Source organism: Salvelinus namaycush, chromosome 1, assembly GCF_016432855.1.
Source record: "Salvelinus namaycush isolate Seneca chromosome 1, SaNama_1.0, whole genome shotgun sequence".
In the NCBI taxonomy this organism is placed as follows: Eukaryota; Metazoa; Chordata; class Actinopteri; order Salmoniformes; family Salmonidae; genus Salvelinus; species Salvelinus namaycush.
In genome coordinates this window covers 18,980,667-19,008,015 of record NC_052307.1, presented here as the reverse complement: position 1 = coordinate 19,008,015, position 27,349 = coordinate 18,980,667, and the positions used below count along the sequence as shown (strand labels likewise).

Below are 27,349 nucleotides of genomic sequence, written 5' to 3'. Positions count from 1 at the left end.
GGGAGGGACTAGGTCTGTGTGGAGAGAGAGAGAGCGGAGCGGGATGACTCAAGTAGCGGAGTAAACTATAAAAATGGACGTTACACGCGGCGTATCACATTTAACAAACCAAACATTCAAATAACGTTATAGAAGATAAAGTAAAAACCCAAACCGGTCCGTGCATCAATACCGGTATATAGTAAAATACGGTATACCGCCCAGCCCTAGTGTGAAGGTTGTGAGGTTACCTCGTGTTGTCAGTGTGACGGTTGTGTGGTTACCTCGCATGTGTCTGTGGAGGTGACAGAGTTGCTTCTGGAGCTGGTGGACATTCTGTCGTTTCTCTCACTTCTGTGGTTGCGTCCCTCGCCGTCAGATCTCTCATCAGCGCTCAGGGAGTCCAGGTCCACTTCGAAGCCAGCTGGGTAACCAAGAGCCTGTAGGACCTGGAGACCATGAGCAAGAGGAACAAAGGGGTGGTCAAATAATATGCACTGTAAGATCTAGAGGAGCAGCACTTACTTGGACACGGTGTGCTATCATGATAGAGAGCACCCAAATGTTTTGTCATATCTGCCATGAGTCCATGTAATACTGTCCGTGTCACAGTGCTACAGTACATGTACAGATGATTCTACGTCTTTGTTCAAAATCCACTTCTGTCCTCTGCCTGTCCTAACTGTTAATCTTCATCCTCTCGTAACATGTTGCCCATTCACAGGAGGCTGCTGAGGGGAACAGCTCATAATAATGTCCGGAACGGAGCAAATGGAATGGCATCTTATTCCATTCCACTGATTCCGCTCCAGCCATTACCACAAGCCCGTTCTCCCAAATTAAAAACCTCTTGGCGCACCGATCCCTTTAGCGGGATCATTTGTGTCAACATCAGGTGAATTGCAGAGCGCCAAATTCAAATTAAATTACTAAAAATATTTAATTTTCATGAAATCACAAGTGCAATATACCAAAACACAGCTTAGCTTGTTGTTAATCCACCTGGCATGTCAGATTTCAAAAAAGCTTTACGGTGAAAGCAAACCATGCGATTATGTGAGGACAGCTCTCAGCAGACAAAACATTACAAATAGCTAGCAGCAAAGTAGATTGGTCACGAAAGTCAGAAAAGCAATAAAATAAATCGCTTACCTTTGATGATCTTCATATGTTTGCACTCACGAGACTACCAGTTACACAATAAATGTTAGTTTTGTTCCATAAAGATTCTCTTTATATCCAAAAACCTCCATTTGGTTGGCGCGTTTTGCTTAGTAATCCACAGGCTCGTGCAGGTCACGACGGGCAGACGAAAATTCCAAGAAGTATCCGTAAAGTTCGTAGAAACATGTCAAATGTTTTTTATCATCAATCCTCAGGTTGTTTTTACAATAAATAATCGATAATATTTCAACCGGACGGTAAACTTTTCAATAGAAGAGAGAAAGAAAAGGTCTCGCTCCAGTGGCGCGCGCATGAACAAATCTAAGGACATCTGGCTATCCACTGACGCGATGTGATCATTCTCGCTCATTTTTCAGAATAAAAGCCTGAAACTATGTCTAAAGACTGTTCACACCCTGTGGAAACCATAGGGAAAGGAATCTGGTTGCTATCCCTTTAGCAATTAAGGGAATTAACTGGAATGATCTCTTGTCCTATGCAGACGTGGAAGCTGATAGTCAAGTTTTTCTATCCACAATCCAGACTACATTAAATGGTTTCCTAAAGAAAATCAAATCCAAACCTGGCCAAAAGAGCACTCTTCCTTGGCTAAATGGAGAAATCTGGAAATTGATGAAAGAACGAGATTATTATCTAAAAATAGCCCTAAGATCCAAATTAGAGCATGACAGACGTAGGTTTACCATGTTGAGAAATAAGGTGATGAAAGAAATCAGACAGGCCAAGGCAAACTTTTTTATTAACATAATTGGTGAAGCAAAGGGAAATTCTAAACTGATCTGGGAGAATCTAAAAAAGTTAACAGGGAAAGACCATAGTAACACTGCAAAAAGACTAGAAATCATGGTGAATAACAATCTAACACAGGATGCAGTCGAAATAGCAATAGCCTTCAATTCCTACTTTAGTGACTCTGTCAGGGTACTGACACAGAACCCCTCCACTGGTTTCTTGGGCTCAGTGCTAGTAAATGATGCTCAACCTGTCTTCATCATAAGGGAGGTTTCTGAGTCAAAGGTGGACAAGGTGATTAGCTCACTAAAGAACTCTAAAGCCAAAGATGTGTTTGGGATGGACTCTACCTTTCTTAAAAACTACAAAGAGTCACTCATTGGCCCCATTACTAAGGTCACCAACACATCTATTGGTCTCGGGGTGTTTCCAAGGGTATGGAAGTCGGCCATAATAACGGCCATCTTTAAATCAGGCGACCCTGCTGACGTGAGTAACTACAGGCCCATTAGTATACTACCTGTGGTGTCAAAGGTTGTTGAAAAGTGTGTAGCAGAACAACTGATTGCCCACCTCAACAACAGCCCCTTCACATTACATTCCATGCAGTTTGGCTTCAGAGCGAAACACTCCACAGAAACGGCCAACTGCTTTCTTCTGGAAAATGTGAAGTCCAAGATGGACAAAGGGGGCGTTGTTGGGGCTGTGTTTCTGGACCTAAGGAAGGCTTTTGATACTGTTAACCATGAGATTCTCATCACAAAATTGTCCAAGTTCAACTTTTCCCCCGATGCCTTGAGATGGATGAAATCATACCTTGAAGGCAGAACTCAGTGTGTCAGAGTGAGCAATGAGCTGTCGCCCACTCTTAGCTATGATGTGGGTGTGCCCCAAGGGTCAATACTGGGGCCCCTCCTGTTCAGCCTGTACATTAATGATCTGCCTTCTGTCTGTACTGGGTCTGAAGTTCAAATGTATGCAGATGATACAGTGATATATGTGCATGCAAAGAGCAAACAACAAGCTGCACAAGAACTCACTACTGTAATGGTCCAGGTTACAAAGTGGCTCAGTGACTCGTGTTTGCATCTCAATGTGAAAAAAACTGTTTGCATGTTCTTCACAAAGAGGGCAACAGATGCTACTGAGCCAGATGTCTATGTGTCAGGGGAGAAGCTCCAGGTGGTATCTGATTTTAAGTACCTTGGCATCATACTTGATTCCAACCTCTCTTTTAAAAAGCATGTGAAAAAGGTAATTCAAATAACCAAATTCAACCTAGCTAATTTCCGATTTATACGAAATTGTTTGACTACAGAGGTAGCAAAACTGTACTTCAAATCTATGATACTCCCTCACTTAACATACTGCTTGACTAGTTGGGCCCAAGCTTGCTGTACAACAGTAAGACCTATTCAGTCTGTCTACAAACAGGCTCTCAAAGTGCTTGATAGGAAGCCCAATAGCCATCATCACTGTCACATCCTCAGAAAGCATGAGCTCCTGAGTTGGGAAAATCTTGTGCAATACACCGACGCATGTCTTGTATTCAAGATCCTAAATGGCTTGGCTCCCCCTCCACTCAGTATTTTTGTTAAACAGAAAACCCAAACATATGGCAGCAGATCTACAAGGTCTGCCATGAGAGGTGACTGTATAGTTCCCCTAAGGAAAAGCACCTTTAGTAAATCCGCTTTCTCTGTGAGAGCTTCCCATGTCTGGAATACACTGCCATCAGACACACATAACTGCACCACATATCACACTTTCACAAAATGCTTGAAGACATGGCTAAAGGTCAATCAGATTTGTGAACATGGTCCCTAGCTGTGTGTTGCCGCTTTCCATGTCTGTTGTCTGTAACTTGTGAGGTGTGGAAACACTTTGTTGCTTTTATGAATTTTGTCTTGCTGCTTTTTGTTCTATGTTGCTCTGTCTGTATGCTACGTCTTATTCCATGCTGCTATTGTCTATATTGTAATTGTTTTTAATAACCTGCCCAGGGACTGCGGTTGAAAATTAGCCGGCTGGCTAAAACCGGCACTTTTACTGAAACGTTGATTAATGTGCACTGTCCCTGTAAAAATAAAATAAACTCAAATAAATAAACTCAAAAATGAAGGATAGGCGTGCAATGGAACTGTTTCAGAAAAACAGCACTTCCTGGTTGGATTTTCGTCTGCAATATCAGCTCCGTTATACTCAGACAATATTTTGACAGTTTTGGAAACTTTAGAGTGTTTTCTATCCTAATCTGCCAATTATATGCATATTCTAGTTTCTGGGCCTGAGAAATAGGCAGTTTACTTTGGGAACGTTTTTTATCCAAACATCAAAATACTGCCCCCTAGCTTCGGACGAACCTCAAGTTACTCCATTTGCTAATCCTGTGACATATACAGAAATAGGTTTTTTACCTTAAGTGCTACTTTGAGTTTGGCAGTCTTCTTAGAAGAGCCAGAGGCCTCATGGACAGTGCCCTGTACGTCCACAGACATGGTAAAAACTGGAGTGTGGACCGGGCCAGACTGGGACAACAGCTTATACTGCAGCCCCGGGTGGACCTGGTTCAGTCTCATCAGGGCGTTCATGGGGTGGTTGGGGTCCATCATCTCACTGTCCAGAACTAGGAGGAGGAAACATGGAGACCATACAGGCCTTCAATAACATCAATCAAAAGTACACAGTTGAAGTCGGAAGTTTATACACCTTAGCCAAATACATTTAAACTCAGTTCTTCACAATTCCTGACATTTAATCCTAGTAAAAATTGTCTTAGGTCAGTTAAGATCACCACTTTATTTTAAGAATGTGAAATGTCAGAATAATAGTAGAGTGATTTAATTCAGCTTTTATTTATTTCATCACATTCCCAGTGGGTCAGAAGTTTACATACACTCAGTTAGTACTTGGTAGCATTGCCTTTAAATTGTTTAACTTGGGTCAAACATTTCGAGTAGCCTTCCACAAGCTTCCCACAATAAGTTGGGTGAATTTTGGCCCATTCCTCCTGACAGAGCTGGTGTAATTGAGTCAGGTTTGTAGGCCTCCTTGCTCGCACACACTTTTTCAGTTCTGCCCACAAATTTTCTATAGGATTGAGGTCAGGGCTTTGTGATGATGTCCACTCCAAAACCTTGAATTTGTTGTCCTTAAAACCTCATGACCCTAGGGGTCAGATTATTATATATATATATTTTTTTAAATAACGTTCCCAAGGTAAACGGACTATATCTCAGGTCCAGGTCGTAGAATATGCATATAATACAGATTAGGATAGAAAACACTCCAAAGTTTCCAAAACTGTCAAAATATTGTCTGTGAGTATAACAAAACTGATTCTGCAGGCGAAAACCTGAAGTGATTTAAAAAATAAAAAAAATCCAATGGCTTCCTCAGGCTGTGACCAGGCTTTAGACATAGTTTCAGGCTTTTATTTTGAAAAATGAGCGAGATTTCTCAAAAGTAGTCAGGTGTCCTCTGATTAGTTCCTGCGCGCGAGAGGGTAGCTCTCCATTTTCTTTTTCTCTCTTATTGAATAGGTTACGGTCCGGTTGAAATATTATCGATTATGTTTGTTAAAAACAACCTGAGAATTGATTATAAAAAACATTTGACATGTTTCTACGACCATTACGGATACTTTTTGGAATTTTCGTTGAACGGAACGAGGCTTTGGTTTTCTGAACATAACGCGCAACCCAAATGGGTTTTTTTGTTATAAAAGTAATATTTATCGAACAAAAATAACATTTGTTGTGTAACTGGGAGTCTCGTGAGTGCAAACATCCGAAGATTATCAAAGCTAAGCGATTAATTTTATTGCTTTTCTGACTTTCGTGACCAAGCTAATATAAGGCTAACTGTTCTAGCATTGATTGATACACTCACAAAAGCTTAGATTTCTTTCGCTGCAAATCATATTTTCAAAATCTGACACGATAGGTGGATTAACAACAAGCTAAGCTGTGTTTTGGTATATTTCACTTGTGATTGCATGATTATAAATATTTTACGCCCTGCAATTCAGTGGTTGTTTAGGAAAATGATCCCGTAAAAGGGATCCGTAGCGCAGAGAAGTTAAGCCATTTTGCCAAAACTTTGGAAGTATGCTTGGGGTCAATGTCTATTTGGAAGACCCATTTGCGACCAAGCTATAACTTCCCGACTGATGTCTTGAGATGTTGCTTCAATATATCCACATCATTTCCCTCCCTCATGATGCCATCTATTTTGTGAAGTGCACCAGCCCCTCCTGCAGTTAAGCACCCCCACAACATGATGTTGGGATGGTGTTCTTCGGCTTGCAAGCCTCCCCCTTTTTCCTCCAAACATAACGATGGTCATTATGGCCAAACAGTTCTATTTTTGTTTCATCAGACCAGAGGACATTTCTCAAAAAAATACAATCTTTGTCCCCATGTGCAGTTGCAAACTTGTAGTCTGGCTTTTTTATGGCGGTTTTGGAGCAGTGGCTTCTTGCTGAGCGGCCTTTCAGGTTGTGTCGATATAGGACTCGTTTTACTGTGGATATATATACTTTTGTACCCGTTTCCTCCAGAATCTTCACAATGTCCTTTGCTGTTGTTCTGGGATTGATTTTCACTTTTCGCACCAAAGTACGTTCATCTCTAGGAGTTAGAATGCATCTCCTTCCTGAGCAGTATGACGGCTGCGTGGTCCCATGGTGTTTATACTTGCGTACAATTGTTTGTACAGATGAACGTGGTACCTTCAGGCATTTGGAAATTGCTCCCAAGGATGAACCAGACTTGTGGAGGTCTACAACTTTGTTTCTGAGGTCTTGGCTGATTTCTTTTCATTTTCCCATGATGTCAAGCAAAGAGGCACTGAGTTTGAAGGTAGGCTTTGAAATACATCCACAGGTACACCTCCAATTGACTCAAATTATGTCAATTAGCCTATCAAATTCCTATCTGGAATTTTCCAAGGTGTTTAAAGGCACAGTCAACTTAGTGTATGTAAACTTCTGACCCACTGGAATTGTGATAGTGAATTAATTATAAGTGAAATAATCTGTCTGTAAACAATTGTTGGAAAAATTACTTGTGTCATGCACATAGTAGATGTCCTAACCGACTTGCCAAAACTATAGTTTGTTCACAAGAAATTTGTGGAGTGATTGAAAAACAAGTTTTAAATGACTCCAACGTAAGTGAATGTAAACTTACAACTTCAACTGTATGTGGTACATTGTGATTCTGAACAACTGAGTAGTTTCATTCTGTACAGTACTTTCTAGGTCTAATTCTATACAGAGGATTCTGATTCTGTACTAGATCAGCACGGCAGGTGTTCAAGGTGTGTTCTAATCTAAATGCCCAGGCCGACGAGGAGTGATATTGAGGGAGGGAACAGGTGTGTCAGAGTGGGAGGTGGTGGTGGTAATACATGGATTGTCCTGTAATGTAGGTAGGGTGTCCTGTAAGTAGGGTGTCCTGTAAAAAAAAAAAAAATGCATTCGGAAAATATTCAGACCCCTTGAATTCCCCCCCAATTTTGTTAAGTTACAGCCTTATTTTCCCCTCGTCAATCTACACACAATACCCCATAATGACAAAGCAAAAACAGGTTTACATTTAAAAAATATATATATACAGTGAGGAGAACAAGTATTTGATACACTGCCGATTTTGCAGGTTTTCCTACTTACAAAGCATGTAGAGGTCTGTAATTTTTTATCATAAGTACACTTCAACTGTGAGAGACGGAATCTAAAACAAAAATCCATAAAATCACATTGTATGATTTTTAAGTAATTAATTTCCATTTTATTGCATGGGATTGATTTGCACTTTTCACACCAAAGTACGTTCATCTCTAGGAAACAGAACGCATCTCCTTCCTGCCTCTTCAAAGGTTTTCCCATCTCCACAGAGGAACCCTGGAGCTCTGTCAGTGACCATCGGTCACCTCCCTGACCAAGGCTCTTCTCCCCCGATTGCTCAGTTTGGCCGGTGGCCAGCTCTAGGAAGAGTCTTGGTGGTTCCAAACTTCTTCCATTTAATAATGGAGGCCACTGTGTTCTTGGGAACCTTCAATGCCGCAGAATTGTTTTGGTACCCTTACCCAGATCTGTGCCTTGAAACAATCCTGTCTTGGTACTCTACAGGCAATTCCTTCGACCTCATGGCTTGGTTTTTGCTCTGACATGTACTGTCAACTGTGGGACCTTATAGACAGGTTGTGTGCCTTCCAAATCATGTCCAATCAATTGAATTTACATTTACCACAGGTGGACTCCAATCAAGTTGTAGAAACATCTCAAGGATGATCAATGGAAACAGGACGTACCCGAGCTCAATTTCAAGTCTCATAGCAAAGGGTCTGAATACTTAAGGTATTTCTGTTAAAAAATAATAAATGTGCAAAAATGTCTAAAAAACAGTTTTCACTTTGTCATCATGGGGTATTGTGTGTAGATTGATGAGGAAACAAATATTTGTATACATTTTAGAATAAGACTAATGTAACAAAATTTGGAAAAAGTCAAGGGGTGTGAATACTTTGAGTGCACTATAAGTAGGGTTTTCTATAATGTAGGTAGGGTTTCCTGAGAGAGGTAGATAGATAATTATGTGTGAGACTGCCTGGAGGGGGAGATTAATCCCCAATGCATTTCAACTCCCTGCTTTGAACTGTGGGAGATTAAAGCCCTGTGGGATTGGTGTCACAGTGAGGGGGGATTTAATTACATCCGTACTGGCCGTGAGGGGTGAGTGAGAGATGGTATGAATACCCCACTCAAAATGCTGTTTTTGAGTAATGACATTCTGGAATGTACCAGCATTCTATTCTAGAGTTCCTGTATGGTCAACGGGCATAAGCTGATCTTTAGAAAGACTATGCATCTACATTACTTCAAGTTGTTCTCCAGGCTGAGTAGAGAGGAAAAGGATTCAGAGATGTTGAGTCAGAGCAACAGTGAATCTGACCTCTCATCAGGTTGCGTTTCATCTTCTTGAAGAGTTGTCTGTCGTTAGTGTGTTCATCTTCATGCTGCCTTTTCCGGCAGGTTCCTGTGGAACAAAGTATGGATTCACCTTCAGGAGAGCAGAGACCACCTGAGATCTCGGAGTTTACGCACTAGCACATACACTCAAGTTTGAACACACACACCTTTTTTGTCTGACCCTGAGAGTGTGTGTGATGGTTTGGTTGGAGGGAGAGGATTCATATTCAGAACCTTATAAAGCTGTCCGAAGGCCAGGAGACGTAGGGCATGCTGAAACACACAGCAGAAACACAGTATGAAACCACACAGAATGAGGGCACAAAACTAGTCAAACACACCCACAACTCCTCTAGGAAAGAGTGATGCTAGAAATATCTACTAGGATGTAATCAACTGATTAATTAAATGTAAATATCAATCAATAGTGTGTATTTAACCCATAAGAGTCTAAGCACCGTCTAAGCCGGGGGGGTACTACTAAGCTATATGGAATTGTTTTAAGCAGGTGATACCAAGGATCATTTTGCTATTTGATTTAGAATTTAAAGATCCCTTAAAGAAGAAAAAAAGAAAGAAAAAAAGAATTAGATGAACATTTTAATTTGACCTTACTGCCATTAGCCCATACAAAAGCATTGATTAACAGTTTCACTACATGGAAAAACAGATCTAAAGGAAGGTTGTTCTGAAGTGTCTATCCTACATCTGAGAGATAAGATCAGGATTCTCTCTTATTATTATTATGTGTATTTAACCCCTTATTTTTAAATTTATTTATACAGGTTTTTTCTCATTGAGATAACATCTCTTTTCCAAGAGAGACCTGGTCCAATAGCAGCAGAGGGAACAACGTTTCAAACAAAACAACTTACATACACTAACACAACATTAAACAAAACTATAAACACACATACAGTACAACAAAAACATTTTACATTAAAAACAAACGTCTTGACTAAAAACAGCTGGCCTAAAAACAATTACACTCTTCTATGATATACATCGATCAAGTGTTTAAACTCCACCAACGAAACTAGATCATCACATTTTAAAATGTTCAGGAGAGAATTCCAGGACCACGGAGCTAAGTAACTAAATCTAACTTCTACCATGACCTGTTCTAATTTTTGGTAATGTTAGAAGCAAATCAGAATGGGACCGTAATTTATATTTATTTACTGACCTGACTAAAAAAAAGAACAGAGATAAAATGGCATTTTACCCAATATTGCCTTATAAATCAGTGTATACCAGTGTTCAAGCCTACGCTGAGGCCTGCATATATATATATATAAATAAATAATCACTAAAATCTAAAACCGACAGTAATGTACATCGTACCAGCTCCTTCCTGGCCTCAAAAGAAAAACAAGCCTTATGCCGGTAATAAAATCATATTTTCAGCTTGAGCTTCCTTATCAAGTTCTCTACATGCACAGTGAAGCTCAGCTTATCATCAACCCACACACCCCAAAATTTGTACACTTTAACTTGCTCTATAGTATGTCCAGCCAATGTAGCAATGACATGATTTGTAACATGCCTGGCAATTGAAAATACCATGCATTTTGATTTACCCGAATTTAGAAATCAGCTTTAAATCATACAGATCTTGTTATATGATGTTAAATGCTCTTTGGGCATTTTCAAAAGCTAAATATAAACTACTACCACTTGAATAAAGAACAGTATCATCTGCATAAAAATGAACATCCACGGTTTCAATAAGATCCCCAATGTTGTTGATATACAAAATGAACAACAGTGGGCCCAAAATAGAACCTTGCGGAACACCTGAGCACCCCTCTATGGACTCAGATTTACAACCACCCGCCATTACACATTGTGTAGGATTTGATAGGTAATTTATAAACCAATCTAGAGCATGACCAGTAATTCCACAACAGTTCAACCTTTGCACTAACACAGCATGGTCCACGGTGTCAAAAGCCTTCGACAAATCAATAAAAACAGACACACAATCTAACTTCTTATCAAGAGCACAGTGGATGTCATTTAAAACCTTCAATGTTGCTGAAACAGTGCTGTGGCCAGACCTAAAACCTGATTGCATTCCATTTAAGATGTTTTCTTGGAAGCTGCCTACTAACTAAGGACTCCAGTACCTTTGACAGTACAGACAATTTTGATATGGGTCGATAGTTGTCAAGTAGTGAAGGATCTCCACCTTTCAGGAAAGGCAGTACAAAAGATTTCCATAACATCAAGCGTGAGGTTAAAAATACATGTTAAGGGGGAGCAATGATCTCTGCGGCTAGGTGTAGGAGGCGGGGTCTAGTTCATCAGGGCCAGGGGATTTTTTTAAATCAATTTCTTTCAGGGCTTTACACACTTCTGAAACAGAGAAGGATGAAAAGGAGAACTTGGTGAAGGAGTGCACAGGGATGTCAGGTAAATTCATAGTGGGCTCAATTATACCTTTGACCTTTTCAAATAAACTGCCTGCATCTAAAAAATGCTGATTCAAAGCTTTCAGAATGGAGGTTCTCTCAGTTACAATCTGTGTATCGACCAACAATTGTTTGGGAAGCTGTGTATTTTTTTTGCACTCCAAACCCTTCACTACTTGCCAAAATTTGGATGGATTATTTACATTTTGTGAAGTAGATTTCAGGTAGTGGTCTGCTTTCAATTTGTCGTCACTAAACAGTCTCCATATACAGTAGAAGTCGGAAGTTAACTTGCACAAAAATCGTTTTTCAACCACTCCACAAATTTCTCGTTAACAAAACTATAGTTTTGGCAAGTCGATTAGGACATCTACTTCGTGCATGACAAGTCATTTTTCCAACAATGTTTACAGACAGATTATTTCATTGTATCACAATTCCAGTGGGTCAGAAGTTTACATACACTAAGTTGACTGTGCCTTTAAACAGCTTGGAAAATTCCATAAAAAGATGTCATAGCTTTAGAAGCTTCTGATAGGCTAATTGATGTCAATTGGAGGTGTACCTGTGGATGTATTTCAAGGCCTACCTTCAAACTCAGTGCCTCGTTGCTTGACAAGACGGGAAATTCAAACGAACAATCAGCCAAGACCTCAGAAAAAAATTGGAGACTTCCACAAGTCTGGTTCATCCTTGGGAGCAATTTCCAAACACCTGAAGGTACCACATTAATCTGTACAAACAATAGTATGCAAGTATAAACACCATGGGACCACGCCGCCGTCATACTGCTTAGGAAGGAGACGCATTCTGTCTCCTACAAAAGTATCTATATCCACAGTAAAAAGAGTCCTATATCGACACAACCTGAAAGGCCGCTCAGCAAGGAAGAAGCCACTGCTCCAAAACCGCCATAAAAAAGCCAGACTACGGTTTGCAACTGCACATGGGGACAAAGATCGTACTTTTTGGAGAAATGTCCTCTGGTCTGATGAAACAAAAATAGAACTGTTTGGCCATAATGACCATCGTTATGTTTGGAGGAAAAAGGGGGAGGCTTTCAAGTCAAAAAACACCATCCCAATCATGAAGCACGGGGGTGGCAGCATCATGTTCTGGGGGTGCTTTTCTGCAGGAGGGACTGGTGCAATTCACAAAATAGATGGCATCATGAGGGAGGAAAATGTGGATATATTGAAGCAACATCTCAAGACATCAGTCAGGAAGTTAAAGCTTGGTCGCAAATGGGTCTTCCAAATGGACAATGACCTCAAGCATACTTTCAAAGTTGTGGCAAAATGGCTTAAGGACAACAAAGTCAAGGTATTGGAGTGGCCATCACAAAGCCCTGACTTCATACCTATAGAAACTTTGTGGGCAGGACTGAAAAAGTGTGCGTGAGCAAGGAGGCCTACAAACCTGACTCAGTTACACCAGCTCTGTCAGGAGGAATGGGCCAAAATTCACCCAACTTATTGTGGGAAGCTTGTGGAAGACCACCTGAAACATTTGACCCAAGTTAAACAATTTAAAGGCAATGCTACCAAATACTAATTGAGTGTATGTAAACTTCTGACCCACTGGGAATGTTATGAAAGAAATAAAAGCTGAAATAAATCATTCTCTCTACTATTATTCTGACATTTAACATTCTTAAAATAAAGTGGTGATATAAATAAATAGGTTGTGTTGATATAGGACTCGTTTTTACTGTGGATATAGATACTTTGTACCTGTTTCCTCCAGCATCTTCACAAGGTCCTTTGCTGTTGTTCTGGGATTGATTTGCACTTTTAGCAACAAAGTACATTCATCTCTAGGAGACAGAACGCGTCTCCTTCCTGAGCGGTATGACGGCGGTGTGGTCCCATGGTGTTTATACTTGCGTACTATTGTTTGTATAGATGAACGTGGTACCTTCAGGCATTTGGAAATTGCTCCCAAGGATGAACCAGACTTGTGGAGGTCTACAATATTTTTCCAAGGTCTTGGCTGATTTCTTTTCATTTTCCCATGATGTCAAGCAAAGAGGTACTGAGTTTGAAGGTAGGCCTTGAAATACATCCACAGGTACACCTCCAATTGACTCAAATTATGTCAATTAGCCCATCAGAAGCTTCTAAAGCCATGACACAATCTTCTGAAATTTTCCAAGCTGTTTAAAGGCACAGTCAACTTAGTGTATGTAAACTTCTGACCCACTGGAATTGTGATATAGTGAATTATAAGTGAAATACGCTGTCTGTAAACAACTGTTGGAAAAATTACTTGTGTCATGTACAAAGTAGATGTCCTAACTGACGTGCCAGAACTATGGTCTGTTAACTTCACTAGGGTAGGGGGCAGCATTCAGAATTTTGAATGAAAAGCGTGCCCAAATTAAACTGCCTGCTACTCAGCCATAAAAGCTAGAATATGCATATAATTTGTAGATTTGGATAGCAAACACTCTGAAGTTTGTAACACTGTTTAAATGATGTCTTTGAGTATAACAGAACTCATATGACAGGCAAAAACCTGAGAAAAAAATCCAACCAGGAGGTGGGAAATCTGAGTTTTGTAGTTTTTCCAAGCCATTGCCTATCGAATATACAGTGTCTATGGGGTCATATTGCACTTCCTAAGGCTTCCACTAGATATCAACAGACTTTAGAACCTTGTTTGATGCTTCTACTGTGAAGGAGGGGGGAATGGGAGCTGAATGAGTCAGAGGTCTGCCAGAGTAGCATGAGCTGACCACGCGCGTTCACGTGAGAGTTAGCTTGCGTTCCATTGCATTTCTACAGACAAAGGAATTCTCCGGTTGGAACATTATTGAAGATTTATGATAAAAACATCCTAAAGATTGATTCTATACTTCGTTTGACATGTTTCTACGAACTGTAATATGACTTTTCGTCTGAACATTCGCCTGGACTTGCCTGCGGCTCGTGAGTTTGGATTGTGTACTAAACGCGCGAACAAAAAGGAGGTATTTGGACATAAATGATGGACTTTATCGAACAAATCAAACATTTATTGTGGAACTGGGATTCCTGGGAGTGCATTCTGATGAAGATCAAAGGTAAGATAATATTTATAATGCTATTTCTGGCTTCTGTTGACTCCACAACATGGCGGATATCTGTATGGCTTGGTTTTGTGTCTGAGCACTGTACTCAGATTATTGCATGGTGTGCTTTTTCCGTTAAGTTTTTAAAAAATCTGACACAGCGGTTGCATTAAGGAGAAGTTTATCTAAAGTTCCATGTATAACACTTGTATCTTTTAGCAATGTTAATTATGAGTATTTCTGTAAATTGATGTGGCTCTCTGCAAAATCACCGGATGTTTTGGAACCACTGAACATAACGCACCAATGTAAACTGAGATTTTTGGATATAAATATGAACTTTAACGAACAAAACATACATGTATTGTGTAACATGTAGTCCTATGAGTGTCATCTGATGAAGATCATCAAAGGTTAGTGATTAATTTTATCTCCATTTCTGCTTTTTGTGACTCCTCTTTGGCTGAAAAAATGGCTGTGTTTTTCTGTGAATTGGCTCTGACTTAACATAATCGTTTGGTGTGCTTTCGTCGTAAAGCCTTTTTGAAATCGGACACTGGCTGGATTTACAACAAGTGTATCTTTAAAATGGTTAAAATACTTGTATGTTTGAGGAATTTTAATTATGGGATTTCTGTTGTTTTGAATTTGGCGCCCTGCAGTTTCACTGGCTGTTGACGAGGTAGGATGCTAATGAGGCTAACAAGAAATTTGTGGTGGTTGAAAAATGAGTTAATGACTCCAACCTAAGTGTATGTAAACTTCCGACTTCAACTGTATACAAGTCTGACTTTACAGTATTGTAGATGTATTGTTAATGTGTCTCACCTGTGCGTTGTGAGTGATAGCCTCAGCCTGTTGGCCAGTGATCACTGACAAGGTGTCTGTTGGCTCTCTCTCACAGGGGTCGTGAACTCCCGGCCCATCTGGAACAGCAGTCAAAATCAACATTCAAAAAGCTTCTTACATTGTATGGGCTTACTGGGCTAGTGAACAGGCAAGTAATATTTTTATTTAACCGGAAAGTCCCAGTTAAATGCAGACCTCTTTCCCAGGGAGGCCTGGATATAAAACCTAGTCCCTGTGGCTAACCTGGGAGGAGGATCCCTGAGGCGATGCACTCCATGACCCTGCGCAGGGCCTCTCCGGGCCCCAGGGGCCGGTTACAGGTGGCAATGGCCTTCTCACAGATCAGCTCCATGGGCTGTGGGGGGGAGAAGAGAGCGAACAGATCAGCTCCATGGGCTGTGGGGGGGAGAAGAGAGCGAACAGATCAGCTCCATGGGCTGTGGGGGGGAGAAGAGAGCGAACAGATCAGCTCCATGGGCTGTGGGGGGGATAGAGAGCGAACAGATCAGCTCCATGGGCTGTGGGGGGGAGAGAGAGCGAACAGATCAGCTCCATGGGCTGTGGGGGGGAGAGAGAGAGAACAGATCAGCTCCATGGGCTGTGGGGGGGAGAGAGAGCGAACAAATCAGCTCCATGGGGTGTGGGGGGAGAGAGAGCGAACAGATCAGCTCCATGGGCAGTGGGGGGGAGAGAGAGAGAACAGATCAGCTCCATGGGCTGTGGGGGGAGAGAGAGAGAACAAATCAGCTCCATGGGCTGTGGGGGGGAGAGAGAGCGAGAGAACAGATCAGCTCCATGGGCTGTGGGGGGGAGAGAGAGCGAGAGAACAGATCAGCTCCATGGGCTGTGGGGGGGAGAGCGAGAGAACAGATCAGCTCCATGGGCTGTGGGGGGAGAGAGAGAGAGAACAGATCAGCTCCATGGGCTGTGGGGAGAGAGAGAGAGTGAACAGATCAGCTCCATGGGCTGTGGGGGGGGGGGGGGGGGGGGGGGAGAGAACAGATCAGCTCCATAGGCTGTGGAGAGAGAGAGAGAACAGATCAGCTCCATGGGCTGTGGGGGGGAGAGCGAGCGAACAGATCAGCTCCATGGGCTGTGGGGGGAGAGAGAGAGAGAGAGAACAGCTCCATGGGCTGTGGGGGGGGGCGAACAGATCAGCTCCATGGGCTGTGGGGGGGAGAGAGCGAACAGATCAGCTCCATGGGCTGTGGGGGGGGGGGGGCGAACAGATCAGCTCCATGGGCTGTGGGGGGGAGAGAGCGAACAGATCAGCTCCATGGGCTGTGGGGGGGAGAGAGAGAACAGATCAGCTCCATGGGCTGTGGGGGGAGAGAGAGAGAGAGAGAACAGATCAGCTCCATGGGCTGTGGGGGGAGAGAGAGAGAGAGAACAGATCAGCTCCATGGGCTGGGGGGGGAGAGAGAGAGAGAGAGAACAGATCAGCTCCATGGGCTGTGGGGGGAGAGAGAGAGAGAGAGAACAGATCAGCTCCATGGGCTGTGGGGGGAGAGAGAGAGAGAGAGAGAACAGATCAGCTCCATGGGCTGTGGGGGGAGAGAGAGAGAGAGAGAGAACAGATCAGCTCCATGGGCTGTGGGGGGAGAGAGAGAGAGAGAGAGAACAGATCAGCTCCATGGGCTGTGGGGGGAGAGAGAGAGAGAGAGAACAGATCAGCTCCATGGGCTGTGTGGGGAGAGAGAGAGAGAGAGAACAGATCAGCTCCATGGGCTGTGGGGGGAGAGAGAGAGAGAGAGAACAGATCAGCTCCATGGGCTGTGGGGGGGAGAGAGAGAGAAAGAACAGATCAGCTCCATGGGCTGTGGGGGGGAGAGAGAGAGAAAGAACAGATCAGCTCCATGGGCTGTGGGGGGAGAGAGAGAGAGAGAGACCAGATCAGCTCCATGGGCTGTGGGGGGGAGAGAGAGCGAATAAATCAGCTCCATGGGCTGTGGGGGGGAAAGAGAGCGAATAAATCAGCTCCATGGGCTGTGGGGGGGAGAGAGAGAGAGAACAGATCAGCTCCATGGGCTGTGGGGGGGAGAGCGAGCGAACAGATCAGCTCCATGGGCTGTGGGGGGGAGAGCGAGCGAACAGATCAGCTCCATGGGCTGTGGGGGGGGGGAGCGAGCGAACAGATCAGCTCCATGGGCTGTGGGGGGGGGGGGGGGGGGGGGGGGCGAACAGATCAGCTCCATGTGCTGTGGGGGGGAGAGAGAGAACAGATCAGCTCCATGGGCTGTGGGGGGGGGAGCGAGCGAACAGATCAGCTCCATGGGCTGTGGGGGGAGAGCGAGCGAACAGATCAGCTCCATGGGCTGTGGGGGGAGAGCGAGCGAACAGAACAGCTCCATGGGCTGTGGGGGGGGGGGGGCGAACAGATCAGCTCCATGTGCTGTGGGGGGGGAGAGAGAGAACAGATCAGCTCCATGGGCTGTGGGGGGAGAGAGAGAGAGAACAGATCAGCTCCATGGGCTGTGGGGGGAGAGAGAGAGAGAGAGAGAGAGCGAACAGATCAGCTCCATGGGCTGTGGGGGGGAGAGAGAGAGAGAGAGAGAGCGAACAGATCAGCTCCATGGGCTGTGGGGGGGAGAGAGAGAGCGAACAGATCAGCTCCATGGGCTGTGGGGGGGAGAGAGAGCGAACAGATCAGCTCCATGGGCTGTGGGGGGAGAGAGAGCGAAGATGCTGGAGAGAGAGAGAGAGAACAGATCAGCTCCATGGGCTGTGGGGGGGAGAGAGAGCGAGAGAGCGAACAGATCAGCTCCATGGGCTGTGGGGGGGAGAGAGAGAGAGAGAGAGAGCGAACAGATCAGCTCCATGGGCTGTGGGGGGGAGAGAGAGCGAACAGATCAGCTCCATGGGCTGTGGGGGGGGGGAGAGAGAGAGAGAACAGATCAGCTCCATGGGCTGTGGGGGGGGAGAGAGAGAGAGAACAGATCAGCTCCATGGGCTGTGTGGGGGGAGAGAGAGAACAGATCAGCTCCATGGGCTGTGTGGGGAGAGAGAGAGAACATATCAGCTCCATGGGCTGTGGGGGGAGAGAGAGAGAGAGAGAGAACAGATCAGCTCCATGGGCTGTGGGGGGAGAGAGAGAGAGAGAGAGAACAGATCAGCTCCATGGGCTGTGGGGGGAGAGAGAGAGAGAACAGATCAGCTCCATGGGCTGTGGGGGGAGAGAGAGAGGGAGAGAGAGAGAGAGATCAGCTCTATTGGGGGGGGGCACCAAAGATACATTATGTACTCTGTCACACACATGCACCTCTTCCTGGACCACTTACCCATCCTTTGAGAGGCTCCCACACAATTAGTCTGTTGCACATGTCTCTGAGAATACGCATGACGATGACACACGACTTCAGATCTGTCACTCTGGCCTACATGGGGGACAGACAAGACAATGTGAACATACTCTATATATACCTTCAAAGTCCAGTGATGCTAAAAACAACATGTACAGTCTACCAAAAGGATTACTCAATCCTTCAGTCATACAATGGATATTAGGGGAGAGTGGGGTAAGTTGAGCCAGTCTTGTTTGTAGGAAACCATACAGAAAATTAGTAAATCTGACCAAATATTTAGGAAGAGGTCATCATTTCAAGGAGTGTGAAGGAAGAAAACACATGGAAAAAGTAGTAAGCAAGTTAGGTTCACAAAAATGATTTACCAAGTCAAATGAATTTGTGTTAGCGTTTTCATGATGCTCGCATCTTTGAAATTGATGGATGTTGCATTTATATTCCTGTTCAGTGTAGATTGATCGCTATAAGCTACAATAAAAAGTGCATTCTTGTAGCTGTGTGGGCTAATATACAAGGGTGGCAGGTAGCCTAGTGGTTAGAGCGTTGGGCCAGTAACCAGAAGGTTGCTGGATCGAATCCCCGAACTGACAAGGTAAAAATCTGTGGTTCTGCTCCTAAGCACTGTTCCCCGGGCGCTGAAGACATGGATGTCGATTAAGGCAGCCTCACACACCTCTGATCAGCAAATTGAAGTGTTTTCTTCTGAGGCGTAACCTGTTTTTTGCCACATCACTGGGATATGAGGTAATAAGGTCTGGCCTATGTTAAGTGTTACAATTATTAAAATCGACAAAAATGCAATTGTGACTGTGTTGAATTGTGTTTGGGAAATAAAGATGGACATGGTTGTAAAAAAGGTAGCATTTATATTTTACTCAGTACAGACATGTGTAGGTGGTTTAAACTTACCCCATACCTGGGGTAAGTGGTGCCAAGAGACCACTTTTTTGGACAAGCATGTTATACAAACTATAATGTTTACATTCATTCTGATTATTTCCAGGGATACAAAACATCCTGAAATATACAGTGGGGCAAAAAAGTATTTAGTCAGCCACCAATTGTGCAAGTTCTCCCACTTAAAAAGATCACGTAGGATTTTTTATGAATTTATTTGCAAATTATGGTGGAAAATAAGTATTTGGTCACCTACAAACAAGCAAGATTTCTGTCTCTCACAGACCTGTAACTTCTTCTTTAAGAGGCTCCTCTGTCCTCCATTCGTTACCTGTATTAATGGCACCTGTTTGAACTTGTTATCAGTATAAAAGACACCTGTTCACAACCTCAAACAGTCACACTCCAAACTCCACTATGGCCAAGACCAAAGAGCTGTCAAAGGACACCAGAAACAAAATTGTAGACCTGCACCAGGCTGGGAAGACTGAATCTGCAATAGGTAAGCAGCTTGGTTTGAAGAAATCAACTGTGGGAGCAATTATTAGGAAATGGAAGACATACAAGACCACTGATAATCTCCCTCGATCTGGGGCTCCACGCAAGATCTCACCCCGTGGGGTCAAAATGATCACAAGAACGGTGAGCAAAAATCCCAGAACCACACGGGGGGACCTAGTGAATGACCTGCAGAGAGCTGGGACCAAAGTAACAAAGCCTACCATCAGTAACACACTACGCCGCCAGGGACTCAAATCCTGCAGTGCGAGACGTGTCCCCCTGCTTAAGCCAGTACATGTCCAGGCCCGTCTGAAGTTTGCTAGAGAGCATTTGGATGATCCAGAAGAAGATTGGGAGAATGTCATATGGTCAGATTAAACCAAAATAGAACTTTTTGGTAAAAACTCAACTTGTCGTGTTTGGAGGACAAAGAATGCTGAGTTGCATCCAAAGAACACCATACCTACTGTGAAGCATGGGGGTGGAAACATCATGCTTTGGGGCTGTTTTTCTGCAAAGGGACCAAGACGACTGATCCGTGTAAAGGAAAGAATGAATGGGGCCATGTATCGTGAGATTTTGAGTGAAAACCTCCTTCCATCAGCAAGGGCATTGAAGATGAAACGTGGCTGGGTCTTTCAGCATGACAATGATCCTAAACACACCGCCCGGGCAACGAAGGAGTGGCTTCGTAAGAAGCATTTCAAGGTCCTGGAGTGGCCTAGCCAGTCTCCAGATCGCAACCCCATAGAAAACCTTTGGAGGGAGTTGAAAGTCCGTGTTGCCCAGCAACAGCCCCAAAACATCACTGCTCTAGAGGAGATCTGCATGGAGGAATGGGCCAAAATACCAGCAACAGTGTGTGAAAACCTTGTGAAGACTTACAGAAAACATTTGACCTCTGTCATTGCCAACAAAGGGTATATAACAAAGTATTGAGAGAACCTTTTGTTATTGACCAAATACTTATTTTCCACCATCATTTGCAAATAAATTCATTAAAAATCCTACAATGTGATTTTCTGGATTTTTTTTTCTCATTTTGTCTGTCATAGTTGAAGGGTACCTATGATGAAAATGACAGGCCTCTCTCATCTTTTTAAGTGGGAGAACTTGCACAATTGGTGGCTGACTAAATACTTTTTTGCCCCACTGTATATATATATTTGTTAGAAAGAATCACTTGACAAAGCATTTCTAAACATAGCCCACTCTCCCCTCAGCCATTTAATGTTCCCTAGATATCTCCCAGGGAGCAAACTGTTCTATCTGAATGAGATATGAATTGAATATCAAACAGAATATGAAATCAGATGTCCCACCTGGAACCATTTGGTGTGTCTGAGTGTTGCCAGTGCAGCCTGGCACCGCCGCCCGTCCAGCACCTCAAGCTCCTCCACGCCTTCCTCTGGAGAGAGGGACAGGATGAGGACACACATTGTGTTGGCCTAGGGGACCTTCAGAAAGACTGCCACAGACACGGGCTGCATCTGAAATGGTACCCTATTACCCATGCGGGCGCTGGTCAAAAGTAGAGCACGTTTAGGGAATAGGCTGTCATTTAGGACCGACACACAGGTAAGTAGGGTGGCCGGCTATAATTAGCATCCCACTGATCTGATAGAATGAGTTGAGGGGAAATGTTTAAGTTTGAAAGTTAGATTTCCCCCCCCCTCCTGCACAGAAGCTGACAGAAGTGTTACAGAACTGTAACAGAAGTAAATGTGAGTGCATGCTTCTGCTGTGGCTCTGCCGGATGGACACTCAGTCTGGATGCAGATCAGTGGCACTGAGATGGCTTCACCACCAGAATAATGTGTTGTCAGTTCAGTGCAGGACAACGAAAATGAGAGCATGGCCACATCTCAGGACACACGACAGACTTTTAGATGAGAAGAATGTAAGGGGATAATGTCTGGAGATTAGTTCTGTAACTATAGGATGTTTAGAGAAGTAGTTGGAAAGCCTTGGAATTGAAATTGTAAAAATGGAATTTAGTCATAATTCAATGAGTTTGTAATGTATTGTAGTGGGATGCCATGCAGTATTTTCTGTCTTGCAGGTTGATCAGATGTTTATGTTAATTACAAGGTTTCCACACTGGCTTCCTGTGGGATCAACCGTGCCGTGCCATGGCTGGAACTGAGCCGTGGGAGAAAATAAAAAGCAACGGCAGAATATAAACATCAGAGTGAGGACGCCACCCTGGAAAGAAAGTGAAGGCTCAGTTTCTCGGGAGCAACTAGCCAGGAGGTGATTACTCTGGGCCGAGCAAACGTACTGCAGATCACACTAAAGAGCTCCGAGCTTAGTAAGAGAACCTCTCCATCTCCCCCAAATAATTACCGTGGCAAATTGGCAATGGAATTCACATTCAATTACATCATCTACTGTATATTGGCCTACAGCTAGAACCACAAATGACACTGGCTATTTCAAAAAGGTACAAAAAGATAGCCCCACTCATCACAATCAAATGTCTTTTCGACAGTAATTATATTAGGTCGTACCTCTTATTTTAGAATTAGTAATTGTATTTTTTGGTGGATAATTGACTCCAAACGTTGGGACAGATTTTCCTGCAAATATTTATATGAATAAGACTAATGAAATTGGATAGTAAGAGCCACTTATTTTTAGGTTTTAAATGTTAATTCCTTGTTGGTTTATTGAGATGGGGAGAATAGAGCAAATTGGAAATCAAATTGCTTTTCTGATTTCTTTAAAATGGCAAATTCTTGTTCTAAGATCATAGGCTTTTTAATTTAGTGGCCACACTGGCCATTTCAAATGCATGGCTAGTAGCCATGTGCGGTAGTATACTGTATTTACGGAAGGGTTTGTAAGAGCACTGTGTGTGTGGTTTTGCAGATCGTTGCTGTAGAGTCCATTGTGAAAGCTGAACAGGTTGGAAGAGGTGGAGGACTAACAGACAAGCCAATGAGCGACACAGGCCAGGGTCAACCCGTATCACAACACAGGGTCATTCCATGTCCTACCTCCTAATATTAGACTGAGGGCCTTCATGGTCTGAGCCAGGGGAGATCTGGGAAATAAAATACAGGCATCTGATAAGGATCTTGGCCCAGAGACTGAAAGGACATAAATAGGACAATAGAGGCACTGAATACACACTAAATCTCAGCCCTTTCAGGATTTCGCAGGGATTTTGTGATATTTCTGCAGAAATGAGATTGTCCAAGAAACCGAGCGAATGGAACCTCATGAGCCCTTCCTATGCTCTCCACCAGCGGCAGGTCATGAAGAAGCCATCAATCATAAGTATCACATTCCAATAAGACAACGCCAATGAGCTCTCCCACACGTCATCAACTTAGATTTTGATTAGTGACCAAAAACCAAAGAAAATTAATACCACTGACTTTACAACATGAAGTTATGGGATGTCATTCTGAGCAAATCAACTGCAACGTTAGAGAGAGGCCTCAATTATCAATGGGCATAGACCACCAGTCTCCAACGAATGACAAAATATGGTGAATATCAGGAGTCAATAAGGCAGTTGGATACCAGTTTGTCTGTCTTTGGTCAGCTCTGAAATGGACATGGACCAAAATTTCATGGTTTGCAGTAAACCAGTGAAGAGAAGTACAGTGAACACAAGGGGGGAGATGAGCCATGTCTAGGGCTAGACAGAGTGGTTTAAGGGGGAGCCCCTTGTACCCGGGCGTCCTGCGCTGGGCCTCGTTGCTAGGCTGGCTCCCAGCCCGGAGCTCCCAGGTTTAATAATCCACAGACGCTGGGCTGGAGTGCTGTGGTAAAATACAGACATTTGCACATATACTCCCAAACATTCAATGGAGAGAACTGTTTCAAGGGCAATGTGCCTTCCTCAGGGTTGAGGATGCTACGGTAACTAGTTGTGAGGCCAGATGGAACCTTAGAAATGTAATCCTAATTTAAATTCTATGGATAGAACAAACTACAGTTTAGTCAGTCAATGTTCCGCTCGGGTTGTTCCCCAAAACTAGAGGTTGCCGGAGAACTTGTGCTGGCATATTGTATTGGTTACTTCTTTGCTTGTGCTGTTTGGATTATTTGGAGGCTCAGGACGAAATCTTTCTCTCCTAGAATGTATTTGCTCCAGTATTACACTTAACACTCAATGCAATATTTATGCTGAAACGACCTTTTGTACAGAATGGTGAAAACCTTTCTTTCAGTCTCCCCCAGTGGGGTTGACAACAGTAGGTGTTACATAATGGCTGCTCTTCATGTCTGACTCACCTTTCATTCATTCCCTTTTTAAAAACCACAGCATAAGCACTCCTCTCACTCTCCAGTTTCCCACTAACTGGATGTTGGGCAAGGAAAAAATAAGCATCCTGACTCTGTTAGACAAGAATGATGACAGAACGCTGTAGGAGAAACCTGAGCAGAGACGGCTCTTTTTACACTTGGCTGTATCCCAACGGAGATACGCTTCCAGATCTTACTATGGAGACACTTAACAGATTCATGTCCCTCCCGTCCCTCCCCTTTCTCCTGACCACCTCCAACCCCCTCCTGTCCGCTTTTAACACTCCTCAATCACCCTCCCTTATCTCTTTTCTCCACACCCCATTCCACTTATCTTTCACCTCTGCTTTGTACTACCCTCATTCCTGCCATCTCCCTCCTCTTCCTTTGCTCCCCCTCCACTCCCTCTCTCAACTCTGCCTTGCTAATTTAAGGAGAAGACCACAACGGAAATAAGGGTTAAAGTTTTACTGTGTACATCTTTAAGGAATTAAAGATATTAATGTATGAATTTTACCAAACAATTAAAACATAAAACTGTTTCAGCTGGAGACAACATAATATACTTTTAAACTCTATTAAAAAGTGAAATAAGAGAGAAAAAACATCTCATGGCAAGGACAAACAGAAGGGGTAAATACCTTGTTCTGTGGCAGTGTGTTTTTCTCTCATGGCCAGAGAGGACAGGGTAATCTTCAGGGTGAATTTGGGGTTGTTGGTGTTGACCACCTGGATGGCTGACTCCGACACACTCGACTGCACCTCATACTTGTCCTCTGTCAGCGTCTGAAAGGGCAACCAACCAGGGTTGAGGCAGATCATAAGCCAGCTGTGGTACGTTCAACATCACACACACACTATTATATTACTAATGTTTCAACTTTACAGGCAACATACTAAGAAACATCCAATTCAATTTTCTATGCATGGCATTTTATTTTGTAGTGATTATGTTCAAAGGGAGAAAGATTCAGGTGTATTATCTAGTCTTGTAGCTAGTTCCTTTGAAGAATGCATCATCGCTCTACTTCTGTGAAAACCTATCTCCATCCCCTGTGCTGTGAAGCCGAAAGGTGCTAATAGAATCGTCCCTTGATGATAACCTTCACAGCAGGCTGGAGCGGTATTTAACTGGCTGATGGGGAGGACGAGGAGACCATGTACAGTACAGTAGTCAGCTCTGCAATGCACTAGAGACTGCAGTTGTGGATGTAGTTAGGTCTGCACTATATTACAGAAAGCAATGGTGGTAGGCTCAGATCTGCACGACCTAAAGTAGTGGTATTCAAAAGTCGCATTGGAAAATTGTAAAAATTGTTTAAAAAAAATTAGGATAATGTGCCATCCCATCAATTTTTAAATGTTAGTTAGTTTGCTCATGTAAAATGCTTGAGTGAAAACAGACCTGTAGTTGCACTGGCAGGTTGGCGCTGACAGTGTACAACAGTAGCTTGGTGGGTTTGTCTCTGCACATCAGGACCAGCTCCAAGTCCATGTCTCCTTTAACCAGGAGGCCTTTAGCCACAAGACCAACACGCATCACCCCACACAGGATCGACGCATTCTGGGGCCTGGTGAGGATAGAGCAGAGCAGTAGATCAGCCACATAACACTAGTTTCTAAGGATGTCATTTTTTACTAAAATGTTTTGCTTTCAGACGCTCAAAATTAAATTGATGTAGCCCACACATTTTCACCAGAACATAGGTGGCAGTAAATGTATAAGTGCTTTGTTAAAACCTACCATGTAGAGTGTCTCAAGCTTTTGCAACATGGGAGAGGAAGACTCACTTTGTGGTCCTGCGGCTGCCGGTAGAGTCTTCAACATCCTTGGCGTCGCTGGTGGTGGGGGTCGGGACCTTGCTTAGGGAGGCGTTGAGGTTGTCCATCCAGTCTGATACCTGCTTGAGAGCACATTCCACGGTGGACACCAGCTTCTGGACAGCTTCCAGCTCCTCTGGCGAAGGGTAGATGTTGGCGTGCTTTGCCATGACGTGGCGGTCGTCATTGGCAAACAATCGGATGGACCTCTGAGAGGAAGGAAGAACAAAGTCATTGAGAACATGATCCTTGTAAAAAGTCTGAAGAAAAACTCCAAATTACTTTGCCAATTACAGTTAGGCATTTGTTTGCTGAGCCAGACAAGCCATCTTACACTGCATATACTTGACAGTAACACCTCCTAGCAACAGGTGCTGCGGCATATTTCCATTTGTCCTACTTAAAAAGCCAATATTGCTCTATACAATATTAACATTACGACATGTTCGTAGGGATAGCGTGCTTGCCTAGAAATAAGCTGCGTCAGCTAATGTGTGCCGATTTGCAAGCCTAACTGCACACAGTAGAGAGCACCATGTGGAGCTTTGAGCCCAAGGTCAGTCTCTATTCCTCTCCCCCTCTCTATTCAATTCAAATGGGCTTTAGTGGCATGGGAAACATACATTGCACATACATACATCTGCATCAGTGTTAACACTTTACACTCATGAGAATTGGCTTATAGAGATAGGGCTAAACTATATTCTTAGAGAACAAATATGAAAAGCATATGCATAATCATGGTAGCAATTGAAAGGGAAAAGTTGTGATTATGGGAAAATTATTAGACCAAAGTTGAGGACAATAGTTCACGTGACAAGACTGAATTCAAACATTACTGTTAATTTTACATTTACTGTACTTTGCCGCATTTGTTGATAACAAAATCAGAAAATAAGAGTGGATACATAGTAACATTAGGGGTGTAACAATTCACTGATACGTATAGGTCCCCGATTCATAGTTGACTTTATCGGGCCGCGGAGCCCAAACCAATCCAAAAGTAGCATGCATTGGTCAGAAAATCGATTCAAACGTTACGAATCGCCAATTCACACATACACATATAAAAAATATATATATATTACATTCTACCTTCCGAAAATACCCCGTGTTTTGGGACAACTGATGCTTCCTCTCCTTCAATGTTGAACTAATCATGTAACTGTGTTGACAATCATTGATCTACAAATCATTTTTAATGCCGAACCACCCCAGGGAATATTTGTAGCTTAGTCCAAATGCGCCCTGCTTCCTGACCCATGTGAGGTAGGCGGCCTGTTCCTGATCTTGTACATCTGCGTCGCCGGCAATTTTTAGGGCCGTCCTCTGACACCGCCTGGTATAGAGGTCCTGGATAGCAGGAAGCTTGGCCCCGGTGATG

General features: G+C 43.4%; 1 protein-coding gene across 1 annotated transcript in view; it reads right to left on the bottom strand.

Annotated features, from left to right (window-relative positions):
- Positions 1-26,348, bottom strand: part of LOC120050808 (spermatid perinuclear RNA-binding protein-like) — a 30,023-nt gene extending 3,675 nt beyond the window's left edge. Inside the window, exons 1-12 of the mRNA XM_038997342.1 lie at positions 26,316-26,348; positions 25,936-26,174; positions 25,550-25,715; positions 24,786-24,930; positions 21,207-21,292; positions 18,463-18,558; positions 15,428-15,539; positions 15,164-15,261; positions 9,037-9,142; positions 8,853-8,936; positions 4,314-4,522; positions 264-428 (exon numbers count right to left, since the gene is read on the bottom strand). Of these exons, the coding sequence (XP_038853270.1) occupies positions 264-428; positions 4,314-4,522; positions 8,853-8,936; positions 9,037-9,142; positions 15,164-15,261; positions 15,428-15,539; positions 18,463-18,558; positions 21,207-21,292; positions 24,786-24,930; positions 25,550-25,715; positions 25,936-26,174; positions 26,316-26,348 (1,539 nt within the window). The remainder of the gene's footprint in view (positions 1-263; positions 429-4,313; positions 4,523-8,852; positions 8,937-9,036; positions 9,143-15,163; positions 15,262-15,427; positions 15,540-18,462; positions 18,559-21,206; positions 21,293-24,785; positions 24,931-25,549; positions 25,716-25,935; positions 26,175-26,315) is intronic.
- Between the last annotated feature and the right edge of the window lie 1,001 nt (positions 26,349-27,349).